This window comes from Gouania willdenowi, chromosome 4 (genome assembly GCF_900634775.1).
Source record: "Gouania willdenowi chromosome 4, fGouWil2.1, whole genome shotgun sequence".
In the NCBI taxonomy this organism is placed as follows: Eukaryota; Metazoa; Chordata; class Actinopteri; order Blenniiformes; family Gobiesocidae; genus Gouania; species Gouania willdenowi.
The window spans coordinates 43,060,068-43,079,597 of NC_041047.1; the positions used below are offsets into that span (position 1 = coordinate 43,060,068).

General features: G+C 42.8%; 1 protein-coding gene across 1 annotated transcript in view; it reads right to left on the reverse strand.

The window, feature by feature from the left end:
- Nucleotides 1-19,314, reverse strand: part of LOC114462131 (desmoglein-2-like) — a 37,975-nt gene extending 18,661 nt beyond the window's left edge. The window contains exons 1-4 of the mRNA XM_028444793.1: nucleotides 19,211-19,314; nucleotides 15,569-15,691; nucleotides 13,237-13,395; nucleotides 13,000-13,141 (exon numbers count right to left, since the gene is read on the reverse strand). Of these exons, the coding sequence (XP_028300594.1) occupies nucleotides 13,000-13,141; nucleotides 13,237-13,395; nucleotides 15,569-15,691; nucleotides 19,211-19,249 (463 nt within the window). The 5' untranslated portion in view covers nucleotides 19,250-19,314. The remainder of the gene's footprint in view (nucleotides 1-12,999; nucleotides 13,142-13,236; nucleotides 13,396-15,568; nucleotides 15,692-19,210) is intronic.
- Nucleotides 19,315-19,530: the final 216 nt, after the last annotated feature.

Below are 19,530 nucleotides of genomic sequence, written 5' to 3' on the forward strand. Positions count from 1 at the left end.
AACCAGAATTATTAGTATGCAACTGTGAATTATATAGTGTCAAATAGAAATTTCTAAATGTATCATTAATTTTTGCTGTGTCGAAAAATTGCTTGCCATTTACATCTTTAATTGAAGAAATATTTTGAAAGTCTGCCTTTTTTTTTGTTAAATAGGCCAAATATCTGCCTGGCTCATCGCCATGTTCATATAATTTTTGTTTAGCGAATCTCATTTTCCGTTCTGCTTCATTTGTTAACAAACAGTCTAGTGCGGATCGAAGAGCAGAGATCTCTTTGAGTTTGCCATTTGAAGATTTAATGAGGTAGTCTTGTTCAGCTTTCTTTAATTTAGATTCTAATATAACTCTCTGTTCTGTTTGTCTTCGTCGTTTACTTTTAGTGCAGGAGGCAATTAGGCCTCTGGAGTAAGCTTTAGATGTCTCCCATAACAATGATGGGCTGTCTGTGGACGCTGCATTGATTGAAAAAAACTGTTTGAATTCCTCCACAAAAAATGAAGCAAATTTTTTATCATATAATATTGAGGAATCGAAATGCCACCTACTGGTCCGATCAGACATACCCCCAATACTACACTCAATAAAGACGGCAGCATGGTCGGATATAACTATACTACCTATAGAACTTGATGTGATAGATGGCAATAAGGATTTGGGCACAAAAAAATAGTCTATCCGAGTATAGCATGTATGTACCTTTGAAAAAAAAGTAAATTCCTTATCTGTCAGGTGTTATGCCCTCCACACATCTACAAATGCCAGCTCTTCGCATAGCTTTGAAATTAATTTGGCTTGGGGTAGTAAGTGTTGCTTACCTGCTGGGGATTTGTCCATTAGTGGATTTAAATGGCAATTAAAATCTCCCCCAACAACTAAATTCCTAATATTAACATTAACTAATTCTGTGAAAGCAGAAACCACGTAGCCCCCGGGTTGTCCAGGGGGGCAGTACAAACTCATAAATGCAACTTCCTCTCTATATAAGATGCCCCTCACAATCACATAACGCCCTCCTGTGTCCTTAATACAGTCTGCCAGTATAAAAGGCACATTTTTCCTGATTAGAATTGCTACACCCCTACTCCTGGATGAGAAATAGGAGGAATAAACATATCAAAAGACACCCTGCTGTAATTTAGCATGTTCTTTATCATCTAAGTGTGTTTCTTGTAGCAAGGCTATATGAACCTGTTCCCTCCTAAGATAATTCAGGACCTTTCTCCGTTTGATTGGCGTGTGAATGTCATTCACATTCCAAGTACATATTTTCAGTGTCGACATGGGATTAATTATTCACTTATATAAAACACACATTGTTTTAAACACTATCCCATAATATTGTCTATTTGTAAAAGTATTCAACAGAACCGGCCGGAAAAACACATTACGAACACCAAAACAAATGGAAAGGAAAGAAAAACTGCCTAACTTTGGCAAAGAACAAAATACACTATTAATCTCCTAATCTGTAGGAGCACAAGTGTAAGGGTTTCCTGGCAACAAGAGTAAGCTCTAATAATAACAAAGAAATAAAAACCTAGCTTACAAAAGGGAGTATTGATATTAGAAAGATAGTTGTTTCAGTCATTTTAATGCGTGTGAAATATGTCAGCGTGCAGCAGACTGCTACTCACAGAAATACGGAGGTAGCTCACGAGCATCATGGAGACACGTTTTAGTCCGGAGAGTTCTCAACCTCAGATTGTCCCAGAGAGTCCAGGTATTTATCCACATTAGCCGGATTCGAGAAAACTCCGGTGGTCCCACGATGAGTCACCTTGAGTAATGCGGGGTACAGCATCCTGTATACAGCCCCCACAGACTTCAAGCGTTTCTTCACCATATCGAAACCTTTACGTTTACGAACCACCGCGGCTGAGAAATCCTGAAAAAACATCACTGTTGCATCGCCATGTTTCAGTGACTGCTTCTTCTTACTTTTCTCCCACGACGCGGTCATAATCTTTTGCTTATCCTGGTAGTTGTGAAGTCTCACCACGACCGGACGCGGTCTCTGGTCCCGGGCTGCGAGCGGTCCTGTGCGGTGTGATCTCTCCACTTTGATGCGGCCCGTCTTCGTCTCGATATTCAAAAGTTTGGGGAGCCAACTCTCAAAAAACAGCGTAGGATCGCCGCCCTCCGCCTGCTCCGGGATATTAAGAATTCGGATGTTCTTGCGTCTGCCTCGGTTCTCCAGACTATCGACGTATTCCTCCAGCTGTGCCACCTTTTTCTCCAGCGACTTAACCTTGGTGTGTATGGGCGCAGAGGCATCCTCTATGGCCGAGATCCGCGTCTCGGCCTCGTTAATGCGCGTCTCGTGACTCTGCAGTTGTTCCTGCTGAGACTGCAGGAGTTGGGAGATTGGCTCAAACTTGTCTTCAAAAACTTTAGTCAGGTTTGCTGTTACGGCGTGAATCACCTCCTGAAGTGCCGGAGTCATAGCCTCTGTGTCGCTAGCAGGAATGTTAGCCTCTTCATTAGCCTCACTGTTGGAAGCTCCAGTTGCGTCAGACACAGGGCTTTTATTGCGTAGCCTGCCGTCAGACTGCCTTAAAAAGTAGCTATTGATGCTCATTGTAAGTTTAGGCAATGCAAAAATTACAGTCTTGCTGCTAATAAGTGGGTTTTAAGATACAAATTGTAAAATTCTGCGCTGGTACTCCCAAGCCCAACTTTACTTCACGCCGCCATTTTGAAAACCCACCAGCAGCCTAATTAAACACACTTAATTCACACTTACAACTTGGAACTACTGCTCAAACATAACCCATACTAACACTACGTTATAAGAGTACAAAGAAACATGCTCTCAATTAGACATAATACATGCAGAACAGACGCACCGAGCCAGGTGCGCCCCCATGAACGCACCGCGCACACCGCGAGCACGCAGGCTCGTGCTTTCACTCACATTAACCAACCAAACTCACATGAACACAAGTAAACACTAACAATATGACAACTATACAAGAGGTGGGTACTCACGCTTTCATTTACGCACACGACTCCTAGTTAACTCGTCACTTTACCGCCGGAGCCCACTGATCAACTTGTCAACCACTTACTACGTAACACCCATTCTCCGAGTCTCGTACTGATCACGTGAGTAAGTCCACCTCTCGCGTTAACAGCGGTGAAACCATCTTCCGCACACAAAAATAGAGACCTCCACAAACAACTGTACTTATTAACTTTGGAGCCTTTTCTACAGCCGCCCCCAAATGTGTGATACATTTGCCCCTCATTAAAGGCAACAAAGTGCTAAGGTGGAGTTGAGGTTGCTGGAGTGGAATGGTCCAGTGCGGGAAGCACCACCAGCCGGGCAACCGGCCGGGTGTAGACTCTCTTCTACACCTTCACGTCAGCTGACCTGATGTGCCCGTCAGAGCTGGGATAAGTTTTGACCACCCTCCCGATCGGCCATAAGGCTCTGGGAAGATGTGGGTCCACGATCATCACCACAGTGTCCAGTACGATGTCAGCTGGTGTAGCCTGCCACTTCTGGTGAGCTTGAAGACTTGGCAAGTAGAGGTGAATGAAATGAGCCCAGAAGTGGTCAGCCAAAACTTGCGAATTGCTTCCAACGGCGGCGACTGAGGAGCTCGTTCTCAGGGTAGACTACTTGAGGTAGAGAACCATCGAGCCGCCCCATCAGAAGAACGTTGGGAGTCACCGGATCTGGGTCGTTGGCATCCGAAGAAACGTAACCCATAGGCTTGCTGTTGAGAATCCCCTCCACTTCAATAAGCACGGTGTTAAGCACTTCTTCAGAGAGAGGCTGAGCACCCACTGTGGCATAGAGTGCACTCTTAACAGAGCGTATCTCCCTCTCCCACACCCCTCCAAAGTGGGGAGCTGCTGGGGGGTTGAATCAGAAGACAATCTTCTGTTGTGCAAGAAGCCTTTGTAACTCAGGGGAGATTCTCATGAAGGTCTCATGGAGTTCTCGCTCACCTCCCTTGAAGTTCGTCCCCTGGTCTGAGAACAGCTCTGCTGGCGTTCCTCTGCGGGCAATAAATCGGCGAAGGGCCATCAGAAAAGAGTCCGTATCAATGCTGGTGAGGAGGTCCAGGTGAACTGCCCTGATAGTGAGGCACTTGAAGATGATACCCCATCTCTTCTCCCGGCGCCTGCCCACCTTAACTTCAAATGGCCCGAAGCAGTCCATCCCCGTGGAGTAGAAAGCAGGCTTGAATAGGAACAGACGTGCCACTGGCAAGTCTGCCATCTTTGGTACAGCGGGTTTGGCCCTCCATCGCCGGCAGTCTGCACAGCTATACTGGTGGCGCCGAACAGCCTCACGCCCCCGATCCAGAAAGATCGTCGAAGCTCAGCGAACACCCGCTCTGGGCCTGGGTGGCCGAGGCTGCGGTCTAAATCTTCAATCAAGAGCTTGGTTACTTGATGACCTGAATCTAAGATGACTGGGTGAAGACCTGCTAACTCGAGGTCTTCTGCTCGACGGAGTCGTCCTCCGACACAGATGAGCTTTTCCTTGTCATCCAGCTCCGGAGACAGAGTGAGGAGTAGACTGCTCCTAGGGATCGGTTTACCAGCTTTCAGTAGACTGTACTCCTGCTGGAAACTATCCATCTGAGCCCTCTGGAAGATCAACCGCTCTGCTTGTCGGTAATCTTCGGCAGTGGGGGGACCCTGGGAGTTGGCCGCCCCATGCAACCCTTTCACTGTCACTTCTACCAGCTCCCTCCAAGAGTTGAGGTGACTCAGGTCTGGAGTAGGCTGACTTGATGCATCTACGGTGATCCCACAGAAGGCAGACTTGCGTAACTCTGAGGTATCTTTGGCTTGGGGCACAGCGTGATCCTCCGGCCACGAGTCTTGACGTAGCAGGAGATAGGAGGGTCCCTGACTCCATCTGTTGGACTCGACAAGCTCCCTCAGCGTTTTCCCGCATGTCAAGTCATCAGCGGGGTTCCTCGCTGAGTCTACATATCTCCAGACGTGCCCGTCGGTCAACTCTTGGATCTCGGCCACGCGAGTGCCGACGAAGACTTTAAATCGGCAGGACTCAGACTTCAGCCATGTCAGCACTGTTGTAGAGTCAGACCACAGGATTGTCTGGTCGATGTTGATGGTAAGCTCCTTCTCGAGTACTCGTGAGAGCTGGGCACCAGTGAGCGCGGCACAGAGCTCCAATCGGGGTATGGAGTGAAGCCGCTTGGGGGAGACTCGAGAGCGGGCCATCAGGAATGACAGATACACTCCACCATGTCTGTCAGTAGTCCGGAGATACGCTACAGAACCATAAGCTTCTTCCGAGGCATCGCAGAATATATGTATCTCTCTGTGCAGACCTGAGATGTCCACCTCCTTTGACAAGTATGGCCGGGGCAAGATGACCTCAGGCAGGATTTATAGTTCTTCCTCCCAGGCCTCCCACTGCTGTAGAAGCTCTTGAGGTAGCAATGGGTCATCCCATCCTCGATGCTTGTCCCAAAGGTGCCTGACGAGTATCTTGGCCCAGGTAGTGTAGGGTAATATGAACCCCAGGGGATCATACTGGCTTGCCAACACTTTGTAAATATTACACATAGTGGGTACGCCATACTCTACATGACCATGCTTGTAAGGCAAGGCAAGGCAAGGCAAATTTATTTATATAGCGCATTTCATACTCAAGGCAACTCAATGTGCTTTACATGATAAAACATTCAATTGTTTAAAATCAATAAGAACATTTAAATCAATAAGAACAATTAAAATCATCAGTAAAATCAATTAAAATCATCAGTAAAATCAATTAAAATCATCAGTAAAATCATCATTATATCAACAACATGACAAAAAATCTCTCTCTCAATCATATGCAGTAGAGAAAAAAAGTGCCTTTAACTTTGATTTAAAAATGTTCACATTGGATGCTGACTTCAGCTCCGCTGGCAGTTTGTTCCACTTCTTTGCAGCATAACAACTAAAAGCAGCATCACCATGTTTACTGTGAACTCTGGGCTCCACTATCTGATCTGTGTCCATAGATCTGAGAGACCTGCTGGGTTCATACCTGACTAACATGTCACTGATGTATTCTGGACCAAACCCATTCACAGATTTATACACCAGCAGCAAAACTTTAAAGTCTATTCTGAGGCTGACTGGGAGCCAGTGTAAAGACTTTAAAACTGGAGTAATGTGCTCTGACCTCTTTGTTCTGGTTAAGACCCGAGCTGCAGCGTTCTGAACCAGCTGTAGATGTTTGATGCTCTTTTGGGGGATTCCTGTCAGAAGACCATTACAATAGTCCAGTCTGCTGGAGATAAAAGCATGGACCAGTTTCTCCTGATCTTTCTGAGCCATTAAACCTTTCACTCTGGAGATGTTCTTTAGGTGGTAGAAGGCTGTTTTTGTGATAGATTTGATCTGACTGCTGAATGTAAGATCTGAGTCAATCAGAACACCAAGGTTTTTGACTTGGTCTTTAGCTTTTAAAGATCGAGACTCAAGATAATTGCTGACAGCAGTCCTCTTTTCCTTGTTACCAAAGACAATCACCTCCGTCTTGTCATGGTTTAGTTGAAGGAAGTTTTCACTCATCCAGCAGTTTACTTTTTCTAAACAGTCACACAACACCTCAATGGGACCATGGTCATCTGGGTTCAGTGATAGATATAGTTGTGTGTCATCTGCATAGCTCTGATAATCAACCTTACAGTTCTGTAAAATTTGTCCTAAAGGAAGCATGTAAAGGTTAAACAGAAGGGGTCCAAGAACAGATCCCTGAGGAACCCCACAGGACATTGGTAATCTGTCAGATTCAAAGTTTCCAATGCTTACAAAATAGCTTCGCTCCTCCAAGTATGACTTAAACCATTGCATTACTTTTCCATTTAGTCCAACCCATGTTTGCAATCTGTGCAACAAAATTGTATGATCTACAGTGTCAAATGCAGCACTTAGATCCAACAGAATGAGAACAGATACTTTTCCTGAATCAGTGTTCAACCTTATGTCATTGATCACTTTGATAAGAGCAGTTTCAGTGCTGTGATGAGAACGAAAACCTGACTGAAATTTATCAAATATTTTGTTGAATGTTAAGAATTGACTCAGTTGGTTGAAGACCACCTTCTCAATGATCTTGGCCATGAATGGAAGGTTGCTGATTGGTCTATAGTTAGCCAGTATAGAGGCATCCAGTGTTCTCTTTTTTAACAGCGGTTTCACAGCAGCTACTTTCAGGGATTTTGGTACGGTGCCTGATTGGAATGAGCAGTTCATTATCTGACACAAATCAGTGACAATTGACTTTACAACAGTTTTAAAGAAGTTTGAGGGTATTGTGTCAAGGCAACACGTTGATGGATTCAGCTGCTGAACAGTCTCCTCTATTGTTTTTGGGTTCACTGTAATAAACTCTAACATTGTAATTGACTCATCCCTCAGTGGTTGAAGCTGTTCAAGCTTTTTGTGATTTTGCTGGTTTGTTCTGATGTTTGACCTTATTGATTGTATTTTTTCATTGAAATATACAGCAAATTCATTGCATTTTCCAGCTGACAGTAATTCAGGGGCTATCTGATCTGGGGGGGTTGTGAGCTTTTCAATTACAGAAAACAACGTGCGAGAGTTGTTGACATTTTTGGCAATAATTTCAGAAAAGTATTGCTGCCTTGCTTTGAACAAGCCATCATTGAATTTTCGCAGACTTATTTTGTACAGTTCTAGATGAATTTGGAGTTTTGTTGATCTCCAGATCTTGTAGCATAGGACATCAGCGTGAAAGAGCCAGCTTAGCCCTAAGGTGGATTCTGGGGCATTTGTCTTGTTCTGAGCCAGCCATAACTCAACACTCGCAGATCGGCTCTCTTCTGGTAGGTGTCTTATCACATCTGGTTCATTGCTGGTCCACTGCCGCAGCTCAAAGCCTCCAGATGCTAGGAGGGATCGTAGTTCGTTGACAAGGCACCTCGCCTCAGTGATGGTAGGAACACTCTGGAGGCAATTATTCACATAAAAACACTTCTCACCTCGTCATCTGGCTGGCTGTTGGCGGTGACATGGTGCTGCAGGGCAAACATGGCGCAACAGGGGCTACACGTCGTTCCAAACGGTAGCACCTGCCACTCATATACTGCAGGGGGCTCTCTTGAACCGATATCCCTCCAATCGAATCTGAGCAGGGCACGATCTTCTGGGAGGATGCGAACCTGGTCGAACATACCTCTGATGTCTCCGCTGATTGCCACGATATGCTCCCGGAAGCGTAGCAGGACTCCCAAAAGTGATGCTCCCAAAGTTGGCCCAGGCAACAGGTAGTCATTCAGGTTCTGCCCTTGATGCTGATAAGAGCAGTTGAACACCAGCCTATTTTTTCCATTATGACTCACCATATGGTGTGGGATATACCACGTCTCATGGCTTTCTTCTACTGGTACTTCTGGGCCACACTTAATGACAGAGCCTGCATTGATCAGCTTCTCCATCTCCACTCGGTAAGTTCAGCCTTTGCAGGATCTTTGGCCAGTCGCCTTTCTACACTTCGTAGACTGGGGATGACGGCTTCTTTAGCGGCCTGAAGGAGCGGCATGTCCTTTCGACGAAGCAGAGGGGTGGCATAACGTAGTATGCCGTCAACCTCTACTCTGGTGGTTTTGGACTCAAGGATACTGATGGCATCTTGGTCCTGGTTTGAACGAGTAACCAGTTTCTCACTTCTGAATGGAACAGTATCAACCTGCCATAGTCTCTCGACGTTCTTCATCAACTCGTTCACCTGGGGGGCTACTGTGGTGAATAGGCACTGATGTGGTCGGGTGAGGTCACAGACTACACTAGCTGGGCCCTGCAGTGTCCAGCCCAGTCTAGTGCGAATGGCAGTAGGCCCTCCTGGAGGTCCCAACCTGACAGGTTCAGTGGGAGTGATGAGATGGGGGTGGTCACTCCCAATGAGAAGCAAGGGCTCCACCTTTGTGAGATTACGCAGGGGAAGGCCAATAAGGTGTTTGTACTTCTGCAGAAGTTGCTTGATGGGGTATGTATGGTCAGCTAACTCGATGTGAGCTGAAGTGAATGCCCCTGAAATTATGAACCTTCTCTTTGGCTTTGTCGATGCACCGCCGAGGGTCTGTATGTCCTGTCTGATTGTACGTAGAGGTAGGTCTTCTGGGGTCCCTTGCACACCTAACTTCTCTGCTGCTTCTGGCAACAGCATAGTTCTCTCTGAACCATCGTCCAGTATGGCAAAGGTGTCGAGTGTTCGGTCACCATGGTGAATGTGGACTCGGACTACTTTCAGAAGAACTCTGCTGCTTTCTCTTGGTCTGTCTAGGTATAGTACCTCAGTCGTGGCCCTTGCACCGTGGTTCTCCACCGCAGATGACTTAGGGGGTCTCACATTGATCTCATGCAGAACCTGAAGATGTTTCCCCTGGCAGAGACTGCATGTCTTTTTCAAGTTGCACTGGGCTGCTTGGTGTGGCCGTGCACAGTGCCAACACCTCTTATTACTCCTAATCCACTCTGTCAGCTGCTCCTTATTCAGCTTGGATACTGCTATACACTGGCTGAGGTAGTGCTCTTCATTGTTACAGAATGGACAGTATGGCCGGCTTTTGTTCTCTTTAAAGGAGCTCCCTGGCACTGGAACTTTGGGTTTCCTAGCTTCTTCCTTCGCACCATGGAGGACAGTGATGGATCGTTTGCCATGTCGTCCTTCCGGCTTGGACACCGGCTTCTCTCTGGCCCATCTCCCCACTATCTGTCATTCAGAGTCCTGGCACCAAGACTCATATTTCAGCCATTCTGAAAAGTCCGGTAATGTGTGGGTGCGTGTGCCCTGATGGAACATGCAGCGGCAAAACTCTGCTCTCTGTTCAGGTGGCAGCTTACTTAGCAGACGAGCAACATGAGAGGCCACACTGTAATTCAATTTCTCCTTCGGGCCCCAATGTTTTCAGCATTCCTACCAGTGACTGTATCTGGAGTGCAAACTTCTCGAATGCAGCCAGATCTCCACGCCTGATGTCCGGTGCGTCCAACACCGCAGCTATACGCCTCAGAGCTATCTGATGTGGTTGGCCGTACTTGTCATTCAGGGCTACCATCGTGTCTGAGAAGGGCGTTGGAGAGTTGAGGTAGGCGTCGGCAATTAGCTTGGCCTCTTCTAGGTGCAGGGTATCGACCAACACCTGACACTTAAACAGCTCGCTTGCAGTCTGTGGTAAGAGGTTCTCCAGTGAAATCTTGACCGAGCAAACTCACTTGGGCCTCGACTTGAGAAGTTAGGGATTGTTGGGCGTGGCCCATGGTAACTTGGCTCTGAGATGAGGTAATTATTTCCCTGAGGCCGTCCAGCGGGCAGTTGTTTTGACCTTGACATGCTTGAGTGCTGCTGTGGGGGGGGCAATTCATATCTGAGCTCACTCCTGTGACCACCATAAGCTGTAGTCAACTTGAATCCAGTTGCAGGACAACTGTTTGGCTGTGGCAGAGGCTGAATAGGCTTGAACCAGGGAGGCGAGTAACGGGTATTGTCGTCCAGTGGCCTCGTGGTAGGCAGGACTTTACGGAATGAGTGTGGAATTTTTGATTGACCCACAGAGTGATTACTAGTTGGGGTTGGCATGGCCTCCTCCTTAACACAGGGAAGCTCTTCTGCCCTCTTATTAAGATGATGCGGCTGAGATGGATTATTGTAGCACTTCTTTTACGGGGTACGGCCATGGTGGTGGTGCAGGCCAGTCATCCTCTTCCCCATCATAGGATCCAATTTCAAGCGGTGACTGTGACGGCATCACTCTTGACTCTGAGTTGCGAGCTTGGAGAGAAGATGGCATCTGCAAGTTACGGACAGCATCAACAAGTTGGCTCATCTCTGATCGCAGTGTTCTCTGCTCAGCTAGCTCTGATGACATGTGCCTCTGTGTTTCCTGGATGATGTGTCTCTCACAACGAATGCCCTCTAACTCTGTTATACAATCCTCATATGGATGTCTGGGGTGTAGCGCGAGGGGTAGGGGAGTGAAGTGATCTGGTGATCGGAACCGAGTCTCTTCCTCTGGAAATGTTGGGGAGGCAATCCTTTTCCCCTGAATGTACCGTTGACCCTCAGTCCCATATCACAACTCCATCTCTTGTGGCGTAGCACCCCGCTGCTGCATGCGGCTTGATGTGGCGGAGTCATAAGGTTGGGTTAGTGAGGTCGTCCTGACCATATGATCCTCTTCTGGCGTCTTTACCGCCTCTCTGTATCTCTGGCTGCTATAGCCTCGATGATCCACTTCATAGTCGGCATAGCGCGCAGGGAGACGGACGTCTCATCTGGGGCGTGCACCATGGGCCTCATACTCCGGTAATTGTTCCATCTCTGACGTAAACCCAGTGTTATCCGGCTCGAAGGACCATTAAATGTAGTGGAGATAACGATGATAGCTCAGGCTAGGCACTGGTTCTATGTTATGCACTAGGTTCACACCAGGGTGTCGGCCAGAACACCACTTAAGGCCACCGTTCCAAAGTATAACGGAGAAAAGAGCCGAAACTCACAAGAACACAAGTAAACACTAACAATATGACAACTATACAAGAGGTGGGTACTCACGCTTTCATTTACGCACACGACACCTAGTTAGCTCGTCACTTTACCGCCGGAGCCCACTGATCAACTTGTCAACCACTTACTACGTAACACCCATTCTCCGAGTTTCGTACTGATCACGTGAGTAAGTCCACCCCTCGCATTAACAGCGGTGAAAACGTCTTCCGCACACAAAAATAGAGACCTCCACAAACAACTGTACTTATTAACTTTGGAGCCTTTTCTACAGGTAGAATTGAAAAGCCTTTATCTCGAGCCTTCATCCTACATCTCTTTAAATGGAAATGTTTATTAAGAATTTCAAAAGTAGCATCCCTGAAAAATGTCCAAGCTCCCAAGATGTGACAAGTGCGGAATAAAGGCCTGCTTACATACACATTTGGGATGTCTTTTAAGAACAACGTGAAATTTTGGTTTAGCCATTTTGCTGTTACTAATAGCAACAAAATCAACACAAAGATCACTGAAGTCATTGCAGATGACTCCCAATGATAGTGCATTTGTTTAAATCAAATCAATAAAAAAAATATTTTTGTGTTCAGGTTGAGTTGAAGAATTAACCAACTGAGTGAGATTAGTGGAGTCACAGAAGACTGTTCCCTTCGAGACAGAAGGAAGCCTGAAACACAGAGCAAGTCATAGAGAAACCTTTAACAATTAACTCATTCAAAGACAGGATTTTGAGTTGTTTGCAGATAGAAGCTATATTACTCCTGCATGATGTTTTAATTTTACATAAACAGCTACACCGCCACCTAATGTTGACCTTTAAACATCACTATTGCACATACATTATTTTGTCCACATTGTTATCTTCATTAGTAAACAACCTGGCTAACAATGCAGCAATATCTGCACGTGATAATTTGGCCCAAAAGCTTGACCGTATTTATTTTGGGTCACAGGCTGCCAACATTAAGGAGCAGGATGAGGTTCCAGAGCTACTCCCAGAAGGAGAGCTAATTCTATGAAGCTAAAGGGCTTTTTAGGTGTTAGGTGTCCTAGTAAGTTCACTCCTGCCCCAAATGAACTAGTGCTTTGTGAAGTTTGATGGAAAACACTATCAACCTAATTCAAAACAATAGACTAGATCAATAACATCCACAGACCTTCAAGGGCTGCTTGAATGAAAAGTATTTAATAGCGGCTTATATGGCCAATCATGTAATTTAATTATTTATACGTCTGTCTGCCAATTTAAAGGAAAATTAATCATCTTTCGAGCCTTGGATGGTTTTAGGTAAGAACTTTGTACTTTGAATACTTCCAGTTTATATTAAAAAAAAAGGTTATTAGATAGCATCCATCCATCCATCCATCTTCTTCTGCTTAGCCGTTTCCGCTAGACAGCAGTATTAATTAATTTTATACTAAACTAAAGAGATGTGATTAATTGTGTTTATGGTCTGTACATAATTATTTAACTATGGAACACACTAACCTTTAGGACTACGCTCATCCACCTCCCCTGGCTCTATGTTTCCAAAAACAGGAGCTTCGTCATTTTCATCCACTACTTTAAACCGTATGCCGATGTTCTCCTCTGCCAGACTGCCATTTGTGAATGTGGCGACGCCTAAAAGCTACACAAAAAAACTCAATTGCTGATTGAACTTTAAAAATCATAAGCAAATACTAGTGAAGTATCTGAAAACCATGAATAGATGTTATTACTCACATTGTATTCACTGATGAACTCCCTGTCGAGCACTTGAGTCAGACGAATCTGTCCGGTGACGCTGTTCACCACAAAGACATGAAACGGATTGATGTTGGCACCGACGCCCTTCAGAGAGTACAAGAGGTTCCCTTTGCCATTATCAAAATCAGAATGGATCTAAAAGAAGAGAAAAAAAAAACAAAAAACACACTTTTCCACAACAGCACAGCCCAGAGACGTGGGTTTGAATTGATTGCAGGTAAATGTTTCAAATCATGAAAAGATCTGTGTCCTGTGTATTTAATGTGAAGGATGCTGTAAATGTCTCACTAGTATATGAGGCTGCATCTCAACTGTTTTAGATTTAGTGTGTAAAAAAATAATCAAAGCTCAGTCAGATGAAATTGGTTGTTGGCAAATAAAAGGCAACACTTTTAACTAAAAAAGAAATCAGTTAAACTGTGGGCAGATAGAGGGGTAAAACAAATAAAGGACATGCTATTAACGGGTATATTTTAACATTTGAAGAGCTGATAAGAAAATACAATATCCCTTGCAAACAAAGTAGGCCAGGTATTGCAATGTGGTTTAGGGAATTATCTTCCTGTTTGCCTTTGGAAAAAAAATCTTACATTCTTAAGAACAAACCGGAGACATTTCAAAAAGTGTGGGGTCAATTTATCATTTACATTTAAAACAAAGACTTATCTCATCTGTTGAATGAATGTGGAGTAGAATAAGAGCACCCTCTGCTAAACTCTTCCCCCATTCTTGGGTCCCTGGATGTTACTGCACAGACACTTATATGGACTCATGATCTCATCTTTACAGAAGCACTCTGTTAACCGCCATGTTCTGTTTGTTTGTTCTTGTTTTTCTTTTTCTCCCTTTTTTTTCCGTCCCATTTTGTCTGCACCGTTATAGTGACCATATTTGTGCAATGGGGAAAAACCTAATGTAGGGTTTTAATATTTTTGTTTCATTGCGATATAAAATTCAAAGGTGCACAAAATAAAATAAAGTAAAAAAAGTTTCCAGAACGCAAAGAGACGCAATGACATTTGACCCTCTTGCTTCCCATAGCAGCTTACACGCTGCAGCATTTACAAGATGGAGGACAGCACAGAGATAGTGGATGCTCCGTCGACTAATAAGTCGGCTGTGTATGGTGCGGCACCAAACAATCAACTCGGCTGAAACAGCGAGCGAGCAAACACAGTGTTCAGTGCTTGGAGGTGCCGTATTTGAAAACATCTGAGCTGTGGTGTATTAACCACACAGTTAAGCTGTACCCCTAACTACAACTAATGATGTCATGATTAACACCTCAGGGTAACGCTCTGTAAAGATTATAGCGTGCATGCTTTGTGTTCCAGTGTTATTCTGCGACTGAGTAAAGATGTGAAAAAGTGAAAGCTGCACCGTCTCCTCCTTGAAAATATCACATGAGCACTAAAGTGTTTTCAAAGCAGAGATTGAGATGGAGCATGGAGTGGAAACAGGAAAAGTTCACTCACAGTATAATTTTTATTGTATTTAATTATTTGGTCATTATTATATATTATAAAATTGGAACTGAAGATTATAATCTCTTACAAATGCTTTATAAGCATCTATAAACATGTTTTAGATTAATACTTTACTCATGTTTAATAATTGGTTTATAAACCATCTACAATCATTATCTGGATGGTTATTGTAAAGTTGGAACAGATGTTTATAATGCTTTGTAAATGGTGTGTAGAACATCCATAAACGTGGCCAAATCCGCCCTAAGACATCTAACCTTTATATCTGATATTTTGTATTGTGATTTCATATTGTATCATGAGTTATTTCATTACACACTTATTATCTATAATAAATTGGTATAGTCACTTATTTGTTTATTATTATTAGTTTAATTGACAAGGACAGTACACATTAATGAACATTTCTGTAAATGTGTCAGTATTAGCTGCAAAGCTAGTTTTCAACTGTTGTCCCTGAGCAAGGTGTATAATGCCAACAACAATTATAAAACATATACAACATTTTAAAAGTTGAGGCTACATACTTAACATAGCATTTGTTCATACGATTCATATATTGATAACATCTGAATGTTCATTCTGACTTGCACAATAGAATAGGGATTTTAATGCAAGCACAATTCTTCAACTTATTTCTAAAATGTTTAATGATTTAACACATAACTTAACTTTAAGATGCTTTTCACAAACAGAAATATGCAGAACATTGCAACATGTTGCAAAATCTTATCAGGGTTATGTGACGAAAATTTGAAAATGAAAAGGAAACATTTGAAAATGAATTACAACAGAAATAAAAGTGTGGAAAAATATCTCACCCTTGCCACTGACTCCCGTTGACTATAATCAGTATTTTCTTTGAGAAGCTTGGGCGGAGGGATCCATTCTCTTCTTTTTCTTACCAGACGACCAGCAGTTTTGAGTTCGCCCACAGCAAATCCCTGCAGCCATGAAACATAAAACACAACGTTTATCAGAGCGATTGTTCCCCATCAGGGTTGAAGATGTATTTTTGTCCAACAGACACAGTGGCTACCTCTCAATTCCTGTATGTTCTCAGCAGCACCCCTGCCTTACACCTGCATATCCTCTATATGTACACACACACACACACACACACACACACACACACACACACACACACACACACACACACACACACACACACGCACACACACACACACACACACACACAGCTTAGCTGCTAAAGCTAATGCTGCACACAAGCTAAAAAAACAGGTTTTTCCTGACTTTTCAACAATGATCAATCAGCTAAATAGTGCTGTTTCACTTATTGGTCTCTCCATTTTGTGCACTTCCTTCAAATGTGTAAAATAATAGCTTAATCATGGACCTGAGGGGTATTCCATAAAGCAGGTTATGTTCAAACTCTGAGTATGTTCAGGCTCAAATGAGGGAAACTCTGAGTATCCCATTCTAAAAAGCGAGGTATGTTCTTCTCTGAGTATGTTACCATGGCAACATTGTCTGTGAACTAAACCTGGTCGCTGGCAGGTTTTATCAAAGAAACCCTGGGTTTCTACCTGGCTCCGCCCACCTGAACACCATTTCTTAACACTTTAATAAACTTTAACACTTTTCTCTGAAACACATTAGTAACATCACACACCACAGACGTGCTCACATCATTACTAATGTTATGTTTTGCTTTACGTACGTCTTTTTTTTTTTTTTTTTTGTGATAACGGTAATTTTCTTTATAACATTGTAGATGTAGATCATTAAGTGAAAGTCACTGAGAGGTTGATCTGCATTAAAACATCTACTGACGTCTGTATTAAAGAAAAAACCTGTGGATAATATAAAGGAGATGATCATTTAAATAAATCAACTTTTAAGGCTCGTTTGTTGTTTTATATTGTTATACAGTTAAATCTGTAGATCATACATCTTTGAAGGTATGATGGTGCAGTGAAGTGTGACACTGTTCTTGAAAGCGATGGGTCGTGGGTTCGTGTCCCGCTTCAATGTTTTTTTATGACATTTTGTAGGACGTTGAGATGACTCTGGCGACAATATTACATTAAGAATCAATATAAATGATGTGATATGAAGCAGCAGACACTGTCTTTATATCCAGTGTAACAGGAGGACTCTATGCAGCCATCCTATGCTGCTGACACGTCTCCTCAGACACACTTTATTCACATTATTCACCGCTTGTCACGTCACTGAAGCGATAAAGTGATGAAGCGACCAAAAAGTGTGAGTAATTAGGGGTGATTTAAGCCACTATAATCACTGAAGACTGAACGCACCTTTAGAACAGGCTCATATTCATCAAACAACAGCTTATTTCACCCATCAGGGTGAATAAATCACTATCTTCCGTCATGGCAGTTTGAGTATTCTTTGATCCATTGATGATGGCTTTTTATCACGCGCTGGCACGTAAGTAACCCAAGGTTTACATACTCATGGTTGATTAACCCACTTCATACCAGCTTTAATGGAATCCGATACCCATCGCGGGGTATGTTGACCCAGAGTTTATGGATAGACTCAGTTTGTTAACCCGCCTTTATGGAATACCCCTCTGGTTAGTGAATGGTGGACCTGATACAAATCTCACGATACCATCAATAATGGCAATACATTTTATTTATAAGCACTTTTCAAAAAATCAAAAATACTTTACAGTTGTTAAAACAACTACAAAAGTAAAATAAAATAAAATAAAATAAAGTACCAACTAAAAAGGTAAATAGAGAAAATTCAGGAGTAGCTTTAATACTGCTTCTCCCATCTAGAAGCAAAAGTGCTCGAGATGTGCACCATTCCTGGGTAGAGTCGAAATTCTGCCTGCTGGACACCCAAGTAGTCGGTGATTTCATCGACCTGGGGTCACCTGTGTGGAAGCAATGGGACTTCCCTTGCTTCCATCCTGCTGCTGAGCTGCTCCCATCGGTTTTTAAAAGTTCTTGGATCAGCCGAAAGTGGCATCAGCGGAAAATCCTCCTCGAATCCGAATATGTGTAATATTAATAATATAAACACTATTAAAACACTAACAATCTCTGGAATAACATTACAAACGCCGTTAGGTTGGAAATATCAACAGAGTGAACAAGCTTGACAAGTATGAAAAGGCGTATTTAATTAATCTCAATTGATCTTCTAACAATATTTGACACAATAAGCAATGTTTTTCATTTTAAATGGATTGTGGTATATGACTGAATCAATGAAAACAATAAATGAGCGTTTATTATATTATTCACTGAGTGCTAACATAATGCACAATATGAATAAATAATAATATTATGATTGCATTGTTCACAAAGCACACACTTAAAATTAAGTAAGCTATATTTATGCTTTTCTGGATTTGTGAATAAAAATAGAAACAGTACATTCCAGAGAAGTGGAAATTGAACATTGCGAAACAGTTAAAATATCCGTGGCATGAAATAAATAGACTGATAAATAAATCGGTGAAGCTGATCATAAGTTGGGTCAGATGATGTTATCTGTAGCACCGCTTATAGCCCCACATCCTCTACCAACGAGAGTGGTCGACTGTCCACTACAATCATTTATCCAGTGAGTTTGTTCAATTGTCAATAACAACTTCTCCTCTGGTTTGCCTGATTCTTGTATTCTGTATTAGTATTATGGCTATAATTAATGTGATAAAGACCCAACACTATTAAAAACTATATTGGTCTTAATAGAGTGCATAATAAAGTGGCCTGTGATACCTTAGTATCTCCATGTTTTAAAAGAAGTGCTGTTGGGTTTCTGTATTTTGAAACCACTACTTCCTCAGCAGCTTGGCACACCCTACCACTCCAAGGATTAACTCAAAGTCAAAGCGACACCGCCATAAAGGATTGAGGAATGATGATAAAGGAGTGGCCTCAGCCGTTGAGAATATAAACATGTCAGAATGATTAAGCACATGCTCAACAGATTTGCATATTTGATACACTGCTCACGTAGTGGTTTTTCCACTTCTATCATATTTCCATTATGTATTGGCATTACAGGCAATCTGTAATTGGAAACTTTTTTGTGTATTAAAAGTGATGTTCTTGAAAAGTATATAATTAGCTTCTGTATAGACTCATATCTTAATAACAGATAGAATAAAATATAGACTTTGGGCAAAAAACACGAATCCCTTACAATGCAAAGTTTATAACCCTGAATAGACTGTCACATGTTACTGTTATATCTTCCTGTTTAGATATCACAAACAGAATAAATAACGTCTAATCATGACCGAAAGGTATTTTTAATTTAAACTATGTCCTATACCTTCATCAAGCTCTAATTATGGATCAACTTCCATGTACTTATAATTGGCTCTAAACAACACTGATGGCTTCAAAGTAAAAAAACAAAGCATAAATACTAATCATAAAAATCAGATGTTCAATTTAAGCATCAGAATTTGCCAGACAACAGGACTGCAGCAATACTTGTTTTATACTCACCACAAAGAGCAACGACAGGAACAAGGGCCAAGGATTCATGACTGCACACAGCAGAAAAGTGAGGAGCCAGAGACTGCTGCACAGGAATGCTGACTGTGCTGTACAAGGCCAGGGGCTTTATGAAGGAGGAGCGGACACAACATGTTCATATCACAGAGCTGGCCTACTACTGGTTCATATTACAATGATTTATGTTCATGTAATGGTTACCATTACAAAGACTTGAAGTAAATGGAACTTTGCTATCAGTGAAACAGACATCCTAAATAATAAGGAATGATAATAATTAAATTTAGCAATTATTCTTCTAATTTACAATT